Source organism: Diabrotica virgifera, chromosome 4 (assembly GCF_917563875.1).
Source record: "Diabrotica virgifera virgifera chromosome 4, PGI_DIABVI_V3a".
In the NCBI taxonomy this organism is placed as follows: Eukaryota; Metazoa; Arthropoda; class Insecta; order Coleoptera; family Chrysomelidae; genus Diabrotica; species Diabrotica virgifera.
Window position 1 is genome coordinate 175,593,957 of NC_065446.1, and position 22,827 is coordinate 175,616,783.

Consider the following 22,827-nt stretch of genomic DNA (forward strand, 5'->3'; position numbering starts at 1 on the left):
GTGGCAGCTCACTAGGCACCCAGAAGATAAAACAAATTTTAACAGAGCTTGCAGATTACTCAAAAGAAACTTGATTCAACATAAAGACCTTCAGATGGTACAAATTATTCTCTGTGGAAACTAACAAAAAAACTTAAAGACAACGAACAAATGAATATGCCAATCAGGAAACCAAATGGCACATGGGCTAAAACTGACAAAGATAAAGCTTATACTTTCGCAAATCATTTATGCGAGGTATTTCAACAGCATCAGAGGGAAGTGTCAGCTGAAGAAGAAGAAGATATTCATGAAGTCATAAACGCACCATATCAAATGGCACCGCCTATTAAAATTTTCAAGAAATCTGAAGTTAAAGAAGTAATTGATAATCTGGAGAATAAGAAATCACCTGGTTATGATATAATACCTAGTTTGATACTAAAAAATCTACCCAACGGAGGTGTAAGTTTAATTACTTATATATTTAATTCAATATTAAAAACAGGTTACTTTCCACTACAATGGAAAGTAGCTCAAATTGTTCTAATCCCACAACCTAATAAGGATCACGCGGAAGTATCTTCATATCGTCCAATAAGCTTGTTGCCTATTATATCCAAAGTATTCGAGCGGCTTTTCCTGAGAAGACTAGAGCCTACATTAGACAGCAACAATGTTTTACCTAACTATCAGTTTGGCTTTAGGAAACAACATGGTACCATCGAGCAAATTCATAGAGTAGTAAAAACTATCAGAAATTCGCTCGAACACAAAAATTACTGTACAGCTGCATTTCTAGATGTCTCACAGGCATTCGACAAAGTTTGGCATGTAGGTCTTATCTCCAAAATTAAATCCATATTTCCTTATCCCGTAAGTTCACTATTAAGATCCTATCTGACAGATAGATTTTTTCAAGTCAAAAAAGGAGGGGAAATTACTAACCTGTTTCCAATATGTTCTGGAGTTCCACAAGGAAGCATAATTAGGACCAACACTCTACTTAATATACACATCGGATCTTCCAACCACCATTAATACAACAATTGCTACATATGCGGATGACACAGTTATAATGGCATCAAATCCTATAGCAACAGAAGCATCCGAGGTATTGCAAAATCATCTGAATAAACTAGAGAGCTGGCTGAAACTGTGGCGAGTACAAATCAACAGTTTAAAATCCACACAAATTACATTTACTTTAAAAAAAGGTGTCGCGCCTCCGGTTTCTATAAATAACACTCCACTACCAGTCAATACCGCCGTAAAATACCTGGGAATTCATTTAGATAGTAAACTTAATTCGGGCACCCACATCTGGAAAAAACGTCTTCAATTCAGCTTAATTTTCAGGAAAATGTATTGGTACATGAGTAGAAAATCAAATCTTAGCCTGGAGAACAAACTTATGATTTATAAAGGTATTTTAAAACCGGTATGGCTATATGCAGCACAAATATGGGGAACAGCAAGTAATACCAACATTCAAAAACTTCAACGGTTCCAATCAAAAGTGTTGCGCCAGATCTGCAATGCCCCTTGGTATGTTACGAACCAGAGATTACACCACGACCTACAGCTACCAACTGTTAGCGAAGCAATATCTGCTGTAAATTCTAGATACAAGACCAGACTTTCCTGCCATCCAACATTTGCCGCTCGCCACGGACCTGCTCAACATTTCTCATGAAAGAAGATTAAAAAGACCTGACCCTTTGGACCTCTAGTACATCTGAACATCAGAGCAACAACAGAGTGCAGTGTCATAGTGCAGTGAAATAATCTTGTTTTAGCTTCAGTGATTTTTTAAACTTCTTTCGTGTTTTTTATTCATGTTTCTTAGACTTTTAATAATCATATTTGTTGTCTGAACTGTCCAATATACAAAATTTTATCTATGTATTATGTTCCAAGTAATTGTTATGTCTTATTTTAAAATTATAATCTTATATGTCTTACTGGGTGCTCGCCACTGGGCGGCCTCCATCTATGTTATTTTTCAATAACTATATGTATTGCTTATTGTTTGTAATGAGACAGATTGCAATAAACATTGGATGCTAAAAAAAATTATATTAGTCCTGGTTATTGGATAATTGTCAAGGCCATAGTCCAAAAAAATAATAAGAAGAAAAAATAAGATTCAGGTTATGTTATTAAAATGTAAACAATTGTATGTAGTAAATAAAATTGGTTATTAAAATCCAGTACTGCAAGCAAAATACAATTAATTAAATTTTCCTTTATATTGGGACCGTGTAAGTTCGGAGAAGCGACACCTGGTTTCTTCGCTCTGCACTTTTATTCGCACTTTTAATTATATTGGCCAATGATATGGTCCTGGTTGCTGGATAATTGTCAAGACCATAGTCCAAAAAAATAATAAGAAGATAAAATAAGATTCAGGTTATGTTATTAAAACGTAAACAATTGTATTTAGTAAATAAAATTAGTTATTAAAATGTAGTAATGCAAGCAAAATACAATTAATTACATTTACCTTTATATAATAATTGCATATCACATCAATATTGTGGAGCAATATATAATTTTTCTTCTTCATTGACAGTAGATATGAAATATACGTCAATTTGACAATTTCAATTGACAATGAATTATTTAAGAAAGTTACAATATTTCTCCGCTATTCTCGCACGATCGTTTCTCGTATCGCCTCCAAGTACTTGCACACCGCGAATAATAATTGCATATCATATCAATATTGTGGAGCAATATATAATTTTTCTCCTTCAATGACAGTAGGTAAGAAATATAAGTCAATTTGACAATTTCAATTGACAATATGAATTATTTAAGAAAGTTGCAATATTTCTCCGCTATTTGCGCACGATCGTTTCTCGAATCCCCTCTAAGTACTTGCACATCGCGAATAATAATTCAGTTATTATTATAACTGTAACTGTCATGGTATCGTACATTGAAATTTTCAATGCAATTATTATTTATTCATGTTTTCGATGTGTCACTAGATAAATAAATAAAAAAGATCAAAAAATTCTTAAATTTTGTTAATGGCCCGTTTTCTCTGACGCGCAGTGTAGGATTTACTAAATTAATGAAGCAATAAATTTATGTTAACAATTTGTTTTAGTGGTAATGGGGACGGATTTTACAGTTCTGCCTTCCAATCACAACTCATTGGTAAGTAATTAGTCCAAGTAATGAAGCTTAAAATAGGAAAAAACCTCTCAATTTTTACAGAATGGATCGATTTGCTTGATTATTTCATTCATCGGAGATTCTGACCAATAGAAAGCTACATATAGTCCAGGCGCATCTGTTTTGAGATGGACGTTGAGAGGTGACTCAAATTTTTTTGCAGGAATTGCTTGAAAATAACTCAAATGATAATATTTGAGTTATCCTTCCACTCAAAATGGTCCGGAATATTGTTTAAATAATCAAAATGTCAAAATATGAAGGAAAAATTCGATTTTTTTATTGGTTTTTTGATTATAACTTTAAAACTGTTCCTTTCTGAGAAAAATTGTACTGACATAAAAGTTGCATAATGAAATTTCCTACAATATAGAATTGGTTAAAAATTTAAAAAATAGTCACCCTTGTTGAAAAATAGCAATAATTGCGAAAAAAAAACAATACAAAAACAAGTATTTGCCTTTTACGTTTTTCAATCATTTATACTACACTTAGGACCTTCATATTTTACCCAGAAAAACTTTATGATATAGTAAAACAACACTATAAATTTCATTAAGATCGGTTTAAAACATTTTGCAAAATAAATTTTGCAATCCAGCTTTCGGAAAAAAATTCATTTTTTTTTAAATGTTGCGGGACTAAAAATAAAGCAGATAGCAAGTCGATTTTTTTTTGCTTATAGAAGTGTACTGTGCCTTTCATTTGCAATTTGCAAAATTAAAATCGATTAATTACCACGGCGTCAGGAAATTTTTTAAATAAACATTAATTTTTGGTGCTACGCGCAGGACAGCGGTGTTCGATTCACACAAGTTGATTTCCACCAAAATTTCTTCCAATCTTTATCTAATATATTATTTTCTTACTCTATATTTTGTTGTATTTTAATATTTTAATTCCACAAAAATCAAACTAATTTTATTATTTTTTGTGAAATATTGTTTAAACAATTGCATATTCTCTAAGTTTAAATATACAAAATATATAAAAAATTGCAAACTTTTATTATCTAAGTTAAAATATACGAACAAAGAAAGTTTTTGCTAAAAAAAGTGTTATTTCAAAGGATAGAGTATGTGTTTTTATTTTGCAATAAACAAATTTATTTATTTATATCGAAATGTAATAAAAATTAAAATGTATCAATCATTATCAAAGGATATTGGAATGTCCAATCAGAGCAAACTATCCGCTGTCCTGCGCGTAGCACCAATAATTAATGTTTATTTAAAAAATTCCTGACGCCGTGGTAGTTAATCGATTTTAGTTTTGCAAATTGCAAATGAAAGGTACAGTAAACTTCTATTAGCAAAAAAAAAATTTCAACGTGCTATCTCTTTTATTTTCAGTCCTGTAACATTTTGAAAAAATGAATTTTTTTTACAAAAGCTTAATTGCAAAATTTATTTTGCAAAATCTATTGAACCGATCTTAATGAAATTTACAGTATTGTTTTACTGTATCCCAAAGTTTTTCTGGTTGAAATATGAAGGTAATAAGTGTAGCATAAATGGTTGACAAATGTAAAATGCGAATACTTGTTTTTGTATGGTTTTTTCGCAATTATTGCTATTTTGCAACAAGGGTGACTATTTTTTAAATTTTTAACCCATTCTATATTGTTGGAAATTTAATTACGCAACTTTTATGTCAGTACAACTTTTCTCGGAAATGAATACTTTTAAAGTTATAATCAAAAAACGAAGAAAAAAATCGAATTTTTCCTTCATTTTTTGACATTTTGATTATTTAAATTAAACAATGTTCCGGACTTTTTTGAGAGGGAGGATAACTCAAATATTATTATTGGAGTTATTTACAAGCAATTTCTGCAAAAAAATTTGAGTCACCTCTCAACGTCCAAATGTACTAGTATTTTTACAGATGCGTCCTGGTCTAATAAATCTAAATTAAATCGATAATTTTTGATAATTTCCCGTCGTCAAGTATATTACGTCAGATGCCCTTCGTTGCTACGAAAGATACATTCAGTGACATTAATGACAATAAATGTTTTAAAAATTATAAATGTGATGACTTTCAACCGTCAAATTAATATTTATAACAACTGTGTGTTTAATTGTCCTAATTTTTACTTACATAAATAAATTACAATAAAATTTTGGTGTTGAACAGTTTTATTCATGAAATAATCGCAACAAATTGCACTCGATCTCTAAAATTATTATAGAATTTTAGAGCTCTTGTGCAATTACTACTGAAAATTTGAGAATAAGTAGTGGATAGTCCAAGGATAAGGATCAAAATCTATATTATGCGAAAAGGCGCTTTTACCATGGGGGTGGAAATTTTTATTATATTTGACCGCAAGAGTAGGTAAAAACATTCATTATAAGCAAAAAACTTTCTGTACATTTTTTTGATAAATTTAATAATTTTCGATTTATTCGCTATCGAAAGTGTTACTTTTATATCGAAAAAATCAATGTTTTTAAATGTACGTTTTGAAAAAATAAACAAGTTTTTTTTTTATTTTCTTAAAGACCAATAGTAATCGAGCTATACTTTATTATATGTTGGCTCTTCTTCGTCAAATGCTAAATATTGTAGTTTCAAAGTCAAAGGACGGGAAAACTATGCATTTTTCGAGAATAACTTGTTAAAACTAATTTAAAGTATTTAAAAATATGTATCTCCAGAAATAAAAAAAAAATTTAGCTAAAAAAATTAAGTGACTTATAATGAAAAGAATGTCAGTCCCTATTTTTAATGGTATGGACTTAAATGCAAACAAATGCCATGCTACAACTTTTACTCGACTAAGAAACTTTGAGAATAATTCTTACTATATACGGGACACTAGGTTACAATTAGTTGACTCAGTTACAGATCTGGGTGTTATTCTTGACACTAACTTGAATTTCAACCTACACATTAATAGCATGGTTTCTAAGTCATTGAAGATGCTTGGCTTTGTTAAAAGATGTAGCTATGACTTTACGACTGGTCGTTCTTTAAAACTCCTTTATTGTTCTTTGGTTAGACCACATTTAGATTATGCATCATGTGTTTGGTCACCTCAATATAATTGTCACATCAATAAAATCGAACAAGTTCAGCGTAAATTCTTACGTTATTATGCTTATAAGATGCATCTCACTGGTCAAAGTTATGAGTCTTTACTGCAAACTATTCGACTTGACTCATTACAGAGTCGTCGTCAACATAAAGATCTTTGCTTCTTATATAACTTAATTCATGGTCATAAATTCTGTATCTCACTCTTAAATAAAATTGGTCTACGTGTATCTTCAAGAACCACCTGTTCTGTGATCACCTTCCACGAGGTCATTAACCGTACAAACTATGGTTCAAGTTCCTATCTCTGTAAAACTATTAAATTAGCAAATACATTATCTCCGCATATTGATTTCTTTGTGAACGACTTTACTGCGTTTTCCACACAATTACATTTATATTTAACTTAATGTTCTAATTTCAAGACTGATTTGTCAATTGCAAAATGTTTTAGATATTTAGATTTTTTACTTAATATTATAGGACTAGCTCTCAATTGTTAAATGAGAGCAAGTAATTTTATTTTTTTGTTGTTGTTTATTATGTATTTACCAATTTTGTACCTACTAGCACTAGTTCTTATTTTGAATTGTTTTTATAATTTGTGTGACATTTCAATTGTATCATGTACTAATGGACTTCGGTCCGTCAATAAATAATAATAATAAAAAAAGTGATCGTAAAGAACCCCCTAATCACCACCCTAATTAAAATTTGTCATTTACCTGATTCGGTTTTCTTGATTTATGTATTGTTAATAGGTTCTAGAAGTTTGATCGGCTTAGAATGATTAGTTTTTAAAAAAAATGGAGTTAAAAGCGAATATCGAGTTTTTGTAGTTTGGTAAAAAATGCTGTTTTCTTCAGAATAGATAGATGTTCATAGAAAGATTAGCATCAGAGAAACGAAAAAATATTTAAATATGAAATTGTAGCCTATTTAGTTCCCAAGAACTTGGCTTGCAAAAATTTTTTTACGGCAAAAATTAAGTGAGCAATTGACACATAAAACTTGTAATATGCAAAAACCACCTTTACCAACCCTTTCAATGCCACCTCTTTTTGTGACTGAAAATTTTAAAAGGATTTAATATTAATATCTTTATAGATCTTGTAAAAACCTACAAAATTCTATTTTAACGAACTTTCTAAGTTAACAAATAAAAAAGTTAGGGTTAAAAAAATCAATATATTTAAAAAAAAGGAGAAATCCAATTGGAAGCATAGTAATGTAAGTTAGCGGTGTTTTTAGTCATTGGCCTTTTTATTCTTCTTTATTTATGTATTAATCATTGATATAGTAAAAGAAACACTTAAAGTACAGAGCCAAATTCGAATTCAAAACGTACTAACAGATACAATACATGTTAGAACGGGCCTACGACCGGGAGATGCCCTATCCTGTATTCTATTCAACATCACATTAGAGAAAATAATTAGAGAATCAGAAGTCAACACCAGAGGAACAATAATAACAAAAAGTGTACAAATATTGGCATTTGCAGATGATGTTGATATCATAGCAGTAAAAGGGCTAGGACAGTTCTAGATATTTTCCCATGTAAAATCCCATAAGAAATCGCTAAGGTCCATTCTGCTCGTTTTTGTCTCGTTTTGTGGTGGAGGCGCGACGGCTCGTCGGATTGTGACTTAAAAGGTGTCGTTGGAAAGGGGAGGGGGTAACGAATAAGTTGAGACAAAAACAAAGATGGCGGCAGTGCCAAAAGGGCATTACGTCATATCTTCATTTCTATTGGTCCGATTTTGACGTAAGAGGGCTCGTCGGAACGGGGAGGGGGTAACGAATAAGTTGAGACAAAAAACAAAGATGGCGGCAGTGCCAAAAGGGCATTACTTCATATCTTCATTTCTATTGGTCCGATTTTGACGTATGGGGTGTCAAATGAAAGCGGTGGCAACACAGAAGCCAACTGTCAAGTCTTCTTCTTCTTTTCGTTTGTCAATTCTTCTTCTTTTCCGTATAGTGCCTAACAGAACGTGACATTCGACATCTTTGTTGTTATTGGTCCGATTTTGACGTATGGGGTGTGAAATGAAAGCGGTAACGACACAGAAGCCAACTGTCAAGTCTTCTTCTTCTTTTCGTTTGTCAATTCTTCTTCTTTTCCGTATAGTGCCTAACAGAACGTGACATTCGACATCTTTGTTGTCATTGGTCCGATTTTGACGTATGGGGTGTCAAATGAAAGCGGTAACGACACAGAAGCCAACTGTCAATTCTTCTTCTTTCCCGTATAGTGCCTAACAGAACGTGACATGTGACGTATGACGTGACATTTATATGACATTGTTCAGTTTTCCATCCGACATTTGACGCAGAACGTGGCATTTGGCGTGAAATATGACGTGAATGACGTGAAATTCGACGCAGAACCTGACATTTGACGTAGATATTTGACATTCGACGTAGGACGTGAATGACGTGAATGACGTGAAATTCGACGCAGAACGTGACATTTGAACGTGAATGACGTGACATGTGACGTAGGACGTAAATGACGTGACGTGAATGACGTGAAATTCGAAGCAGAACGTGACATTTGAACGTGAATGACGTGACATTCGACTTGCTATCCTCTGCTGCGCTCTGCTACCGTCTGCTAATCTCTATTACCTTCTGCTCCGCTCTGCTACACTCTGCTGACCCATTATACCGCTCTGTGATCGTCTGTGCCTTCTGTTAGCTTGTCTCTGATGACGTCTGTACGTCTCTGGTACCCTCTGCTAGCCTCTGTTATCCTCTGCTATCCTCTGCTACCCTCTGCTGCGCTCTGCTACCCTCTGCTGCGCTCTGCTACCCTCTGCTGACCTCTGATAACCTCTGTTACACTCTCTAAAGTCAAAAAATAAAAGACAACATATTTTATTAATATTATTTATTAACAATTATCCAAATCATTTACAACTTTATTGCTATAATACCATACATATTCATTCAAAGCTTGACTTAACAAAGTATCTGGAAAAATTCCACAAAACGCAGTTAAAGCGTGAAGTCGACTATATAAACTGTTACTCTTATGACAATTTTGCTGAATAAAGTATACAACATTTCTATAATACGAAAAAAACTGTAAATTGTCCAATAACGACACTCGTTGAGACACTAAATCAATGTTTGCTCTCAGGATCTGGCTTACATCATCTTCACATAAATAATATTCGATTCCATGTTTCTCGATAGTCAGGAACTTTACATTTTCCATTACCAATTGTCTTAGTTTGCAGAAATCACCACACTCAAATTCGATTGGATCATACTCATCGGAACAGGTGGGCAAAGGTGGTATGAAAAATTCTTCCATAATTTGTATAAACATCTCAATTAGGGTAGTCCACTCGAATGTGTTTAAACTGATTCTTGTACATTTACCATGTTGGTACAGAATAATGGATGGAGAAAACTGTCGAGCTGGAGATAGACCAATTTTTATGTGAAAACATCCTATTGGATAGGTAGTTTCCAATAGATAATATGGCTCATCTTTGGCAGCTTCTTCATATTTTTCCAGTACTCGATCTAATTCAGCGTCGTAGATAATTGTCTCTTCACTTTCGTATCCGCTATCTTGAGAAGCCATATTACTCCTGTTGCAACTGAATACACAAGTCGGTTGGAGAAACTCAAACTGAATGTGACGGATGGTTGCTGAGAGAATTTATACTTTTTCAATCCCCCACTCTTTGCGTGTAATTGTCAGCATTTTCTAAAAAATGTATGTCTACGCGGCGTATCGAAATATAGATCCTTAAACTACATCTGAACTAGTAATCCAGCTGTTGTGTTTGCTATCCAATCCTAACCATTTAACATACATCTTATTGCCTTTTCGTCTAAGTACTTTTTCAACCAAGTAAATGTCGGGATTTTTTGTTTTCTGTAATTCTTCTTCGTAAAACCCGCCGCTAATCAGTGTACCTTGCATGTCTTCGAGCAAATACGTTATAGGATTCGTTATCTTAACTTGTACAATTCTAAATAATTCTGTAGTCCAATTGGGCGTGTAGGCCTTTTCAAAGAAATGTTTTGCCTTTGATATACGTACAATGTCGCCAACTTTAAATCTTCGTGGACCAGAAATCTTTAAATGACTATAACTTTTGTTTAAAATGGCTTTTTCGTTGGATTTGTTGACATGAGATGGCTTGTATCCTGTTTTACTGTGCTTTGTATTGTTGTATTCCTCAGTGACTGTAGGTAGTGCATCTAGCCATTTGTATGATCCATGTAAACTGAAATACTTGTACAACTTTGCTTTCAACGTTCTAATAACTCTTTCACAAATGGCAGCCTTCTTAACCGTGTAGGTGCTGTAATGATTAATTTCGTGTTTTTTCATTAAATTTTGAAATTTTCTGTTGTAAAATTCGGTTCCCTGATCAGATTGTAGGTTTTTCGGAACTCGTTGAGTATGGGCGAGAATATCCGAAAATGCCCGAGTAATTTCCTCACCTGTTTTGTTCTTTAGAGGGCGTGTCCAAACAAATTTTGAAAAACAATCAATTACAACTAGTATTAGTTTGTAATTTTTATTTTGGTGTGCATAAGGACGCATTTCAGCCAAATCCATCTGCCACAAGTCATCGATTCCTTTGAGTATTGTTCGTCGACGAGCATAGTTTTTTCGTGCTGGTTTATGCAACTCATACACCACCTGTTCCTTTTCTTTAGACATTTTTATAAACGACTTTCAATTGCTGTTAGGCGGGTATCTATATTCATCGAATGAAGGTTGTCTACTACATCCTGTAATGCCGCGTTCATTTCTTTTATCTTCTTTTCCATCTTCATATCGTATATCGCATGATGTGCAATGGTTTCTGCAGCAGATTGTATACTCTTATCGGTATCCTTTTTTAGTGTATTCAAATCATCTTTGAATATTTTTTGCAACTTTTGCTCGAGAAGTGGAACTGTGGTTTTATGAAGCTCTTTTCTTACTTCATTTAGTTCCATGGTTAACTTCTTTACATCATTAGTTTTTTGCTGCAGCAACTTATTTACATTATTCTCCGTATCCTTTTTTAGTGTATTCAAATCATTTTTCATTATTTTCTGCAACTTCTGCTCGAGAAGTGGAACTGTAGTTTTATGAAGCTCTTCTCTTACTTCATTTAGTCCGATGGCTAAACCTTCTATCTCCCCAGTTTTTTTCATCAACAACTTGAATTAATGGTGACTGTATGTTACGCAACTCATTTATTTGTGCATCGACGTATTTTTTCGTTGCAGCATCACCATTTTCTGATGGATCCTTGACATTGCAAATTTTCACATTTTCAGCATTAATATTTCCGTCAGAAGTATGTGGAAATGTAACTCGCGTCACCTTTTGAGCGCTACCACTACCACCACCACGAGAATGATGACCGAATTTGTCGACACTCATAATGGAAATGATATTGTCATTCCCAGTTACTCTATTATATTAGCTTCTTTTAGTTCATTGATGATGGCTACAATTTCGTTGTCGAGAGATGTGTTGCCGGCGTCTTTCGAAGACACCAAGAGTTGAAGACGCTCCACCAATTCATTTGGATCATCCCAGTAAATATATTCCCTAGGTGTTTCACTGTAAATCAAACGAGAGTCATCGATAAGCCCTGATCCTTTGGAGGATGCAGCTGGCGAAGGTAGCTGTGGAGACGCTGATTGAGATGATGTTGAACGAGTTGGTAAACGACTATGTGGTGGTTGCTTTAGTGCTGATGATGTAGTAGATCGAGTATTTATCTGTGACGGATTCTGTGATACCGTTAATGTAGACTGTGACAGATTCTGAACTATCGTTGATGTAGACTGTGACGGTTTCTTTGCTACCGTTGATGTAGATGCAGGTCTAAACAATGGCTTAATAATATAATGATATTTGTCTCCATTTGAACCTTTAAGGCGGCCTATTGAATTCAGATGAACTTCGGTTTTCTCTAATAACGTTTTGTATAAATTTTTATCTTCTTCATTGTAGTATTCAGGATCAGGATTATCATAGAAAATAAGGTGATATAGTCCAGGCGTCTCCTGCACCGATCCTCCTTGACCATTTTTGGCGTCATCCATAACCTCTATGGCACCGTCTTTGTTAAACTTTATTCGTCGTTTACCCCACGTCCAGCCCAACAAATCATTGTAAATAGGTCCATAGTTTTTATCGATTTTATCAGACTTCATCCAAAATTCTTTTATATACTCATGACTCATCGGAGGATATTGCTCCATATATTCGTTGAAAGCATCTTCAGAAATATTATCAGGATCAAACATTACTTGTTCGGTTTCGTTATCTTGCGATTGGTGTGTTTCTATGCTATCTTCATATTCCTCATCTTCTTCATCGTTGTTTTCAAACACATCTCCATCACTAATAAATGATACTGGTGGTGTTGGTGTACGATTTTCTGCTATATTCGGCTCTTTTTTTAGTCCTACCTCTTTCTTTTTCACATCTTCTTCTTTTTTAACTTGTCTAAACTTGTTATCGATAGCATAATGCAACGTTTTTGATGATTGCGCAATATCCTTGAGAGGTTTCGAGATTGGTTTAAAAAGTTTATTTAGTGACTCATCTTGTTCTGTCTTGCCTAATTTCAATGCCAAATATTTTTTGCGAATTGATCTAGCCAATTCGGCAATTTTCTTCTTGCGCATGGCAATGGCGACCGCATCATAAGACATCTTGTTGACGACTAAACAATATATCAACTTACAATTTTATATATTTATTAAATCCTTTGCGGTATCGGCCATTGTTAAGGGGAAAATCTTTCATAATGACCAAAGTACCATAGCGGTCTGTCGTCCAACATTCTGAACAGAGTTTTTTAAATTCATCAAACGACATGTCTGGCGATACGTGTTCATCAAATATATGCTTCAAATTTATCTCGTCCTGCTTGAATAATACAATCATGTTACAATTGTCTCTTATTAGCTGCTTCGGTATTTTCGAATATGTTTGACATAAATAAGCGGCATCAATATCTTTATGTCTGCACATGGAATAATACTCGCGAATCTTCTGTTGGCCATCACATGCAACATCATCAAATAAAAAAATTGAGTTTGGTTGTGCTTCATCTGGACTGATAATTTCTTCATTGTCTTTGAATGGAAAGTACCCAACACCTTTGACTTGTGCTATTACATCTTGCAGTAGTTGGTATTTCGCTTGAAAAAGGGATTTCGAATAAACATAGACATTTTTGAATTTGGCGCCATTCGGATTAAATAATAGTGATAGCATGACATTCGTTTTTCCGCACCCACTTGGACCGCAAATAATGGCTCTAAATGAGTTTGGTAGCAATTTACCATGTTTACTGACTGTCACTTTCTGGACAATGTCCAGATTATCAATTGGCAACGTCTGCTCTTGTTGAACGATCTTCATCGTGTGGCAAGTGTAGTACATAAGTACGGCAATATATTATAGATGTCATCACTTGCATGGGATCAGTCCAATGTTGGTCGTCGAAGGAGGAGGTCTCGTGAACTCTTTAATTAATAAACTGCCATTTGAGCTACATATTCCTGGCGGTTATCAGTTCTGTGGACGTAAGTAACTTTGCGACAATTTTGTTGTGTTTTATAAGTAAAAAAAAAATACGTTCTTTATAGCTGGAACACAACTACAAAAACGTCTTGCACGTGGAGATCCAGGTATTAATCCATTAGACGCAGCTTGTAAACAACACGATATCGCTTACTCGCAGCATTCATCTCTCGAAGAACGTCACAAGGCCGATAAAGAATTGGAAAATAGAGCCTGGGAGCGATTCAAGTCGAAAGACGCTAGCTTTGGTGAAAAAACTGCTGCCTTACTTGTAACCGGTGGAATGAAGACGAAAAGAAAATTGGGAATGGGATGTCAGTTACGTCGTGGAAGAAAGGGGCGTTACTCTTTCAATCGCGATGTTGTCTCAAAAATTGCAAAGTCTATGAAGAGAGAAGCATCGTTACACAATACTGCTTTGACTGCTGTACGAATTGCAAAATCCATAATCAAAAGACTTGGCGGCCGAAAAGAAATTGATGTTCCTCGCGTACTACCACTAAAATCTGGAGGTTTCCTACCCCTCATACCTCTCTTTGCTGGTCTTTCGGCATTGGGGGCTTTAGCAGGAGGTGCTGCGGGGGTGGCAAAAACTGTGGTCGACGCAAAAAATGCCCAAAAGAAATTTGAGGAGGATATACGTCATAATAAGGCAATGGAACATATCGGTTCAGGTCTGTACCTACGTAAGAAACCCAGAGGCGGATTCGGCTTGTATTTGAAAAAAAAACTTCCAATAAAGTTGCCCAATCGTCTGCTGTATGACTTGGACATTGCACATTACGTGAAAATACTTAACATACCACATTTTCGAGGAGTTTTCATGAATGACGCTCTGCCTAGAGACGGTCCTCGACAACGAGAATGTGCAATAGTTAACTTGGATGTGTCCGCGCATAACGGAACACATTGGGTAGCATATAGAAAGATAAACAACGACGTGGAATATTTCGATTCATTTGGTAATTTGAAGCCGACCAAAGAACTTGTGAAATATCTGGGTGCACGTGCCAGAATTTTCTACAATAATCACCAGTATCAAACTTACAATCAAATCGTTTGTGGGCATTTATGCTTAAAGTTTTTATATAATGGACAGTAGTAGATTGCTTATGTCCCATATGTTTCGCGAAAAATGTTTTACAGAATATAGTGAAGAACTAAAACACATACCGCTAGAGTATATTATACGGACTGTTAGACCTTCAGAATTGTTAAGTATATGGCATAAATTGCCTGGGGAATATCGAGGAGAATTTAACTTGCAGATACTACTTCCGTGCTTCGTACATTACAACAGACCAGATTGGAGGACTCACTGGGATGGACCACCCGATTCTCAAGCATCTTGTCATTTATGTAAACTTGCTTTAGAACAAATAAAAAATATGTGAAAAAAAAATTGGTGTTTATTCAACTATATATATAACCCTATTAATCTATCGACTTGAATCAGTCATCATGTCGCAGTTGTTGAGAGTAGTTAGTGCCACTTATACATTTTCATTTCAACCACCCACACCAATCGTGTTGGATCCGAAAAAAGATTACGAAATAGCTCTTCGTGCCTTCCATTCCTACAACAGTATACCAAACATTGAAAATAACAAGTTTTATTACTGCAATGACAAAAACAAATGGCAAAACTTTGCTTTTCCCGATGGATGTTATGAAATTGCCGATATTGAAGAATACATACAAAAGAAACTGGGTGCTGACAATGAGCTTAAACCAGAATCGATATTTAGTCTAAAACCTAACCACAACACGTTGCAGTGTCAAATATTTAGCAAATATAGGATTTCGTTTAAGCAACCTGATAGCCTTGGTACAGTATTGGGATTTTCTCCGGCAATACTCAATCCTGGACGGATACATTCTTCGAATCTACCTGTTAGGATTATTAAAGTATCTAGCATACGCTTTGAATGTAACATTAGTACTGGTGCCTTCGACGGTAACAGACCTGCTCATACGATCTACGAATTTGTCATACAATCAAATCCTGGTTACGCAATTGACGAAACTCCTCACAATTTGTTGTATTTACCCGTTGTGCCGCAGCGTGAACTTACCAATATCACTGTCTTGGCTCTCGATCAAGAAGGATGACCTGTAAACTTTAGAGGAGAAGAGAGCACATTGGTGCTGGAACTTAGATCAAGAGGGAAATGGGACTAGTAATAAGGTCATCTAATTCTCAAAGGACACCATTAGTTGTGCAGCCGTCCAAGGGACAACATCATATTAAAAGAACACCATTAGTTGTGCAACCGTCCAAGCGACAACATCGTATTAAAAGAACACCATTAGATGTGTCGAAGCGGAAACCTCTTACGTTCGCAAAAAAATTGTTTTTACAATCACTTGGTTTTAAACTAAAAAATGACAACAATGTATGAAAAACACGAATGTTCAGACAACATCGTAATGCCTCCAATATTCGATATTTATCGTAAGCCAATGTTTGATGAGTCGATTCGAAAGGCCGAATACCGAACATATGCACCATTCATCAAATCATTCAACTGTAATGATATTGTAGAATTTAGCATTAATCAAGTTGACTCGTTTTTTGCAATGAGAGAAACCTTGTTGTGCATTAAAGGATCACTCGTCGATAAAGAAGGATCTGGCGTAGTCAAACTAGCCAACAATGTGGGTGCTTTTCTTTTCGATTCGTGTACGTACAGCGAAAGCGCACGGGAGATGGAAACAGTGCGGGATCCTGGTATCGTAAGTGCTGTACGTGCCATGACGTGTTACAATCAAGAAGATTCCCATTATATGGTTATGGCGGGTTGGAATTACCCTAATGATCCCATTCTACACGATGCAGATAATTCATTCAACATACAGATACCTCTTAAGCATATTTTTAACATTTTCAACGATTATCCAATGATTACGTGTGGTCGTCAAACAATAAGACTAGTTCGAGCTCGAAACGACAACGATTGTTTAATTATTACTGATGAAACTACAAAAGCAAAGATTAACATCACCAACATTGAACTCAGAGTGAAGCACATATTTCCAAATGACGAAATTAAACTAGAACTAATGAAGTCCATTCAACAAGATCAACCTATAGTTATTCCATTTAGAAAGTGGGAATTGCACGAATTGCCTACCATTACCAAAGGTGCTAGGCGTGAAATTTGGGCCGTTAAAACTAGCACATCAGTTGAAAGACCACGTTATGTCATTGTTTTCTTTCAAACAGGCAAACGTAACACGATTACAGCTGATCCTACCTTATTTGACAATGTTAGCATACAAAGTATTAGATTATCCTTAAATGGAGAATATTGGCCAAACGAGAGAATGCAGTTGGATTTCAGCAAAACTGACTACAACGAGGCCTATTTCAACTATACCGAATTTTATCCCAGCTACGTACATTCCCAACAAAAGCGACCTCTACTCGATTTCTCAGCTTTCAAGAATCGTGCATTGTTCGTCATCGACTGTTCAAAACAAGAAGAAAGCATGAAAGCATCCACTGTTGACGTAAAACTCGATATTGAAGCACATAATGGTTTTCCCGAAAATACCAAGGCCTACTGCATTATAATTCACGACTGCGTAATGGACCCCCTTACCGAAATTGTAAAAAGTTTAAATTAGACGCATAAAGTGTCAGTAGTACAAGAGCAGTCATCATGAGAGTAGCATTCGTAGATATTCAGAGATTCGCTGTGGACGGGTGGTTTGTTCCCAAAGAACTTACCATCGAAATAGGTTTTAAACGAAGTCATTACATCTTTTTACCTCCGAAACCATTCAATGCGCTAAGTAATGATGATAAGAAGACAGCATCATACGTGGAGAAAAAACTGCTTGGCATTCGATATTCTGATGGAGCAGTAGAATTGTCCAAAATAAATGAAATACTAGAAACCAAGTTGTTGTATGCAGCCGATTACATATACGTTCGAGGAGAACAAAAAACAGAATTTTTAAGCAAGAAATGTCACATTTTTGGAGTTTTTCCCCTTATTATTGATGTTTGCAAGTTTGATGGCACGCCTCTTGCTACTGGAAACGTTGGTCCTGCTACAAACCCCTGTCACGCCGTTGGACTATTTTCGTGTACAGAAAGAAATGTGGATCGTCTACGTCACTGGTTTTCTTATACAATATTACCATTGTAATTTTTCTATGTATAAATAAATATTTTTAGAGAGAGGTTTTTGCTTTTTTATTTAAACACCTTATTTACTGATCAAGTCTTATATTACATGAAGATTCAAATTTTCTCTTTACAATTTCAAACATAATTTTTAAAATTAAGATAAATATAGATGCTAATATTACACAAGACATTGCAAAGACATTGTCTATTTCACTTTTCACATACTCGCTGGTGTTGTTGCTGGCACCCATGGTGTAGGCTGAATACGTCTCAATGGATATGTAGCTTGTGGTAGTTTTCTAAAAGCGTAAAGACCTTGCTGCTGCTGCTGTAAATTCAACTCTTCAGGCTTCCACGTTTTGTCCTCAATATACACACTATCGAAATGTCTTTTAATTTGTTTTATATCCTCATATGATTTAATATCTTTATTTAACTGATTAAGTTTAGTTTGAAATTCCATAACCCTATGTATGTACTCGGTGGGATTCATATCAATACTGAACATGTTCAGTGTCACAATGTCTCAAATGCCACGTTCTGCGTCAAATGTCGGACGGAAAACTGAACAATGTCACATATCTACGTCAAATGTCACGTTCTGCGTCGAATGTCAGCGCTTTGCCACGTCACACATAAATGTCACGTCATACGTCAAATGTCACGTTCTGTTAGGCACTATACGGAAAAGAAGAAGAATTGACAGTTAATATTGAACGTTGACAGAAGAAGAATTGACAGTTGGCTTCTGTGTCGTTACCGCTTTCATTTGACACCCCATACGTCAAAATCGGACCAATGACAACAGAGATGTCGAATGTCACGTTCTGTTAGGCACTATACGGAAAAGAAGAAGAATTGACAAACGAAAAGAAGAAGAAGAATTGACAGTTGGCTTCTGTGTCGTTACCGCTTTCATTTGATACCCCATACGTCAAAATCGGACCAATGACAACAAAGATGTCGAATGTCACGTTCTGTTAGGCACTATACGGAAAAGAAGAAGAATTGACAAACTAAAAGAAGAAGAAGACTTGACAGTTGGCTTCTGTGTTGCCACCGCTTTCATTTGACACCCCATACGTCAAAATCGGACCAATAGCAACAAAGATATGCTGCAATGCCGTTTTGGCACTGCCGCCATCTTTGTTTTTGTCTCAACTTATTCGTTACCCCCTCCCCGTTCCGACGAGCCCTCTTACGTCAAAATCGGACCAATAGAAAAGAAGATATGACGTAATGCCCTTTTGGCATATTCCGATGCGCACGCCACATACTGCGTTCAACCCCCTTTTTCATCCCCTTTCCAACGATACCTTTTAAGTCACAATCCGACGAGCCGTCGCGCCTCCACCACAAAACGAGACAAAAACGAGCAGAATGGACCTTAGCGATTTCTTATGGGATTTTACATGGGAAAATATCTAGAACTGTCCTAGCCCTTTTACTACTAGAAGCAAAAGAGAAATGATAGAAGCATTTAATGCGATAGAAAGAGTGGCACAAAACAGTGGCCTAAATATTAATGAAATAAAAACCAAATACATGAAGGCCAGCAAATCGACAGGCCAAAGAAACCTACAGAATCTGACAATAGGAGACTATAACATCGAAAGCGTAAAAATTTTTACATATCTAGGTTCACTAGTCACCGCAGATAACAATGTCAGCGAAGAAGTCAAGAGAAGAATACATATTGCTAATAAAACATATAATGGACTAATTAAACATCTAAAATCTAACAACATCACGAGAAAAACCAAATGCAAAATATACAAATCCCTGATAAAACCGGTCCTTATATATGGATCAGAGACATGGACACTGTCGAAAAGCGATGAGAACTTATTAGGTACGTTTGAACGAAAAATCCTGAGACACATATATAAGGGGTGAAAGAAAATGACGTATGGCGCAGAAGATATAATTTTGAACTATACGCAGCATACAACGAACCCGACGTCATAACATCCATAAAAATCGGACGTCTGCGCTGGATGGGCCATGTTGAACGGATGTTGGAGACCAATACACCAAAACATATAATGAGGCAAGCACCAGTAGGGAAAAGGTCAAAGGGAAGACCTAAAATTAGATACATGGAATTTCTGAGATCTGAAAACACTTGAGATTACCCACTGGAAGAGCAAAGCAAGGAACAGAACAGAATGGAGGGAAATCCTAGAATAAGCCAGGACCCAAAAAGGGTTGTCGAGCTACTGATGATGATGATGATTTATGTATTAATAATAGATTCTAGAAGTTTGACTGGCTTAGAATGATTAGTTTTAAAAAAACTGTAGTTTAAATCGAATAACGAATGTTTGCAATTTGGTAAAAAATGCCATTTTCTTCAGAATAGAAAGATTGGCATCAGAGATACGAAGAAATGTCTAAATATGAAATTGTAGGTGATTTGAATCCCAAGAACTTGGTTTGATAAATTTTGTTCTACAGCAAAAATTGAGTGAATCGTAAATAAGTATACCATCGAAAAACATTGATTTTTTAGATATAAAACTAACACTTTCGATAGCGAATAAATGAAAAACTATTAATTTTATCAAAAAAATGTATAGAACATTTTTTGCTTAGAATCAATGTTTTTATTAACTATTGCGGTCAAAATACACTCCTGGCCAAAAAAACCTGGACACCTTAAAAATAGGTCATTTTTGATGTCACGTATCTCCTAAACCTGTGGTCCGATTTTAGTGATTTTTTTAATATGTTATAACTTTATTCTTTAACAATATCGCTGTGATAATATTGTTGCTAGACAGGTAAATTGTCATTGTATACCGGGTGTATCAATCAAACTGTTTTTTTCTCAAAGTTCGCATCACCCTGTGGAATAGTCTAGCATTTATAAAATACATACTGAAATTAAAACGCGTCGATTTTAATTTTGCAAAATTGCAAATGAAAGGTACAGTACACTTCTATACGCAAAAAAATTTTCAACTTGCTATCTGCTTTATTTTCAGTCCTGTAACATTTTGAAAAAATGAATTTTTTTACGAAAGCTGGATTGCAAAATTATTTTGCAAAATCTATTGAACCGATCTTAATGAAATTTACAGTATTGTTTTACTGTATCATAAAGTTTTTCTGGGTGAAATATGAAGGTCGTAAGTGTAGCATAAATGGTTGAAAAACGTAAAATGCGAATACTTGTTTTTTTATGTTTTTTTCCCAATTTTTGCTATTTTGCAACAAGGGTGACTATTTTTTAAATTTTTAACCAATTCTATATTGTAGGAAATTTCATTATGCAACTTTTATGTCAGTACAACTTTTCTCGGAAATGAATACTTTTAAAGCTATAATCAAAAAACGAAGAAAAAAATCGAATTTTTCCTTAATTTTTTGACATTTTGATTATTTAAACAATGTTCCGGACCTTTTTGAGAGGGAGGATAACTCAAATATTATTATTTGATTTATTTTCAAGCAATTTGTGCAAAAAAGTTTGAGTCACCTCTCAACGTCCAAATGTACTAATATTTTTACAGATGCGCCCTGGTCTATTAACACTTTTCCTCTTTTCTCGATTGAGTATTAGTTTTTGTTGTACATATAAATTATTACAATCACTGAATACATAGTTAGTGAAAAAATTATCACATTTATTAACTGCATTAATAATTTGCAATTATAAAAATAACAGTTATCCAAGAATATTCAAAAGTCATCTCTTTAAATTAATGATGACATTTTCAAGTAGAATGACATTCTAGTAATGTTTAGATATCCATACAAGTGTGCATTTTACTACACGTAATTTTCCGTGTAAAGACAGAAAAAGTAGGGATACCCGTAAAATATTTGCGAATTATGTACCGATGGCCTTAAACAACTTGCAGATTCTAGTTTTTCTATTTAAATATTCTTCAAATTTTAATATTTTTTATATTAAAACTTTTTTTAGTTGATTTTTTAGATGTTTTCCATCTAGATGAATAAGTATTCCAGTATTATTATCTTATTGTTTTCATTTGAAAATTATCTGTTACCCTAGTATCGTAATAAATTGTACTTTGTATGTTTAGTATCTAAAAAACTTTTCTATTTTGTTATTAAACACTTTTTTAGTTAATGTATTCCATCTTTTTTTTTCTCTGATTCTGGCCTTGGTTTAGAACTAGAACCTTTAGCCACGTAATTGTATAACTTACCACTAAGTCAGGTGTAATGTATAGTGTGTGTGTGTGTGTTGAGTAAGTGTCTTGTTACTTTGCAAAGTCGACGTCATTGTCTTTGCAAAGAGACGCTAATTATATCCGAACGTCTGCGGTCCCTCCGGTGAGTACATCTTGATGAGTACCTACATCCATCTTGATGAGCTTGTTTATAAATATTTTTGTGGTTTATGTTTCATTTTAATTGAGGAGTTAAATTAATCTCTTATTGGTTATTATGAAACATAAACAACACATCAAAGTTATTCTGAAACTATGTCTTACGTCATGTTATATTTTATTAGCTTTTGGTTTATTAAACCACAACCTATCAGATTCAATATCAAAATTGGAAATGATTGCATGATTAATAGTATATTATGCGACGAGCATTTAATAATAGTCATTATAAAGCGAGTATGACGGATACGAAACGAGCCGCCTAATCACGAGTTTCGTATAGAGTATGAGCTTCATAATGATAATTAAATGTAACTTGTATACACGATTTTTTCTATGATCATTCACAACAAAAAATATATTCAAATTTATTAATTTTGTAACTCAAATAAGAGAAGATTTGGAAATCGAGTCAACGTTAGAATTTATAGAGAGAAGTCAACTCAGTTGGTGGGGTCATCTTCAGAGAATGGATCAGACAAAAATGGTGAAAGAAATTTGACAGGCAAAAACGCAAAGAAGAAAGAAATACCAAATTATATTGTGGA

At 34.6% G+C, this 22,827-nt stretch overlaps 1 protein-coding gene across 1 annotated transcript in view; it reads left to right on the forward strand.

The window, feature by feature from the left end:
- The window catches only part of LOC126883255 (protein O-mannosyl-transferase 2), a 169,343-nt gene that overhangs the window by 73,558 nt on the left and 72,958 nt on the right, over positions 1-22,827 (forward strand). The window contains exon 8 of the mRNA XM_050648550.1: positions 3,098-3,147. Within this exon, the coding sequence (XP_050504507.1) occupies positions 3,098-3,147 (50 nt within the window). The remainder of the gene's footprint in view (positions 1-3,097; positions 3,148-22,827) is intronic.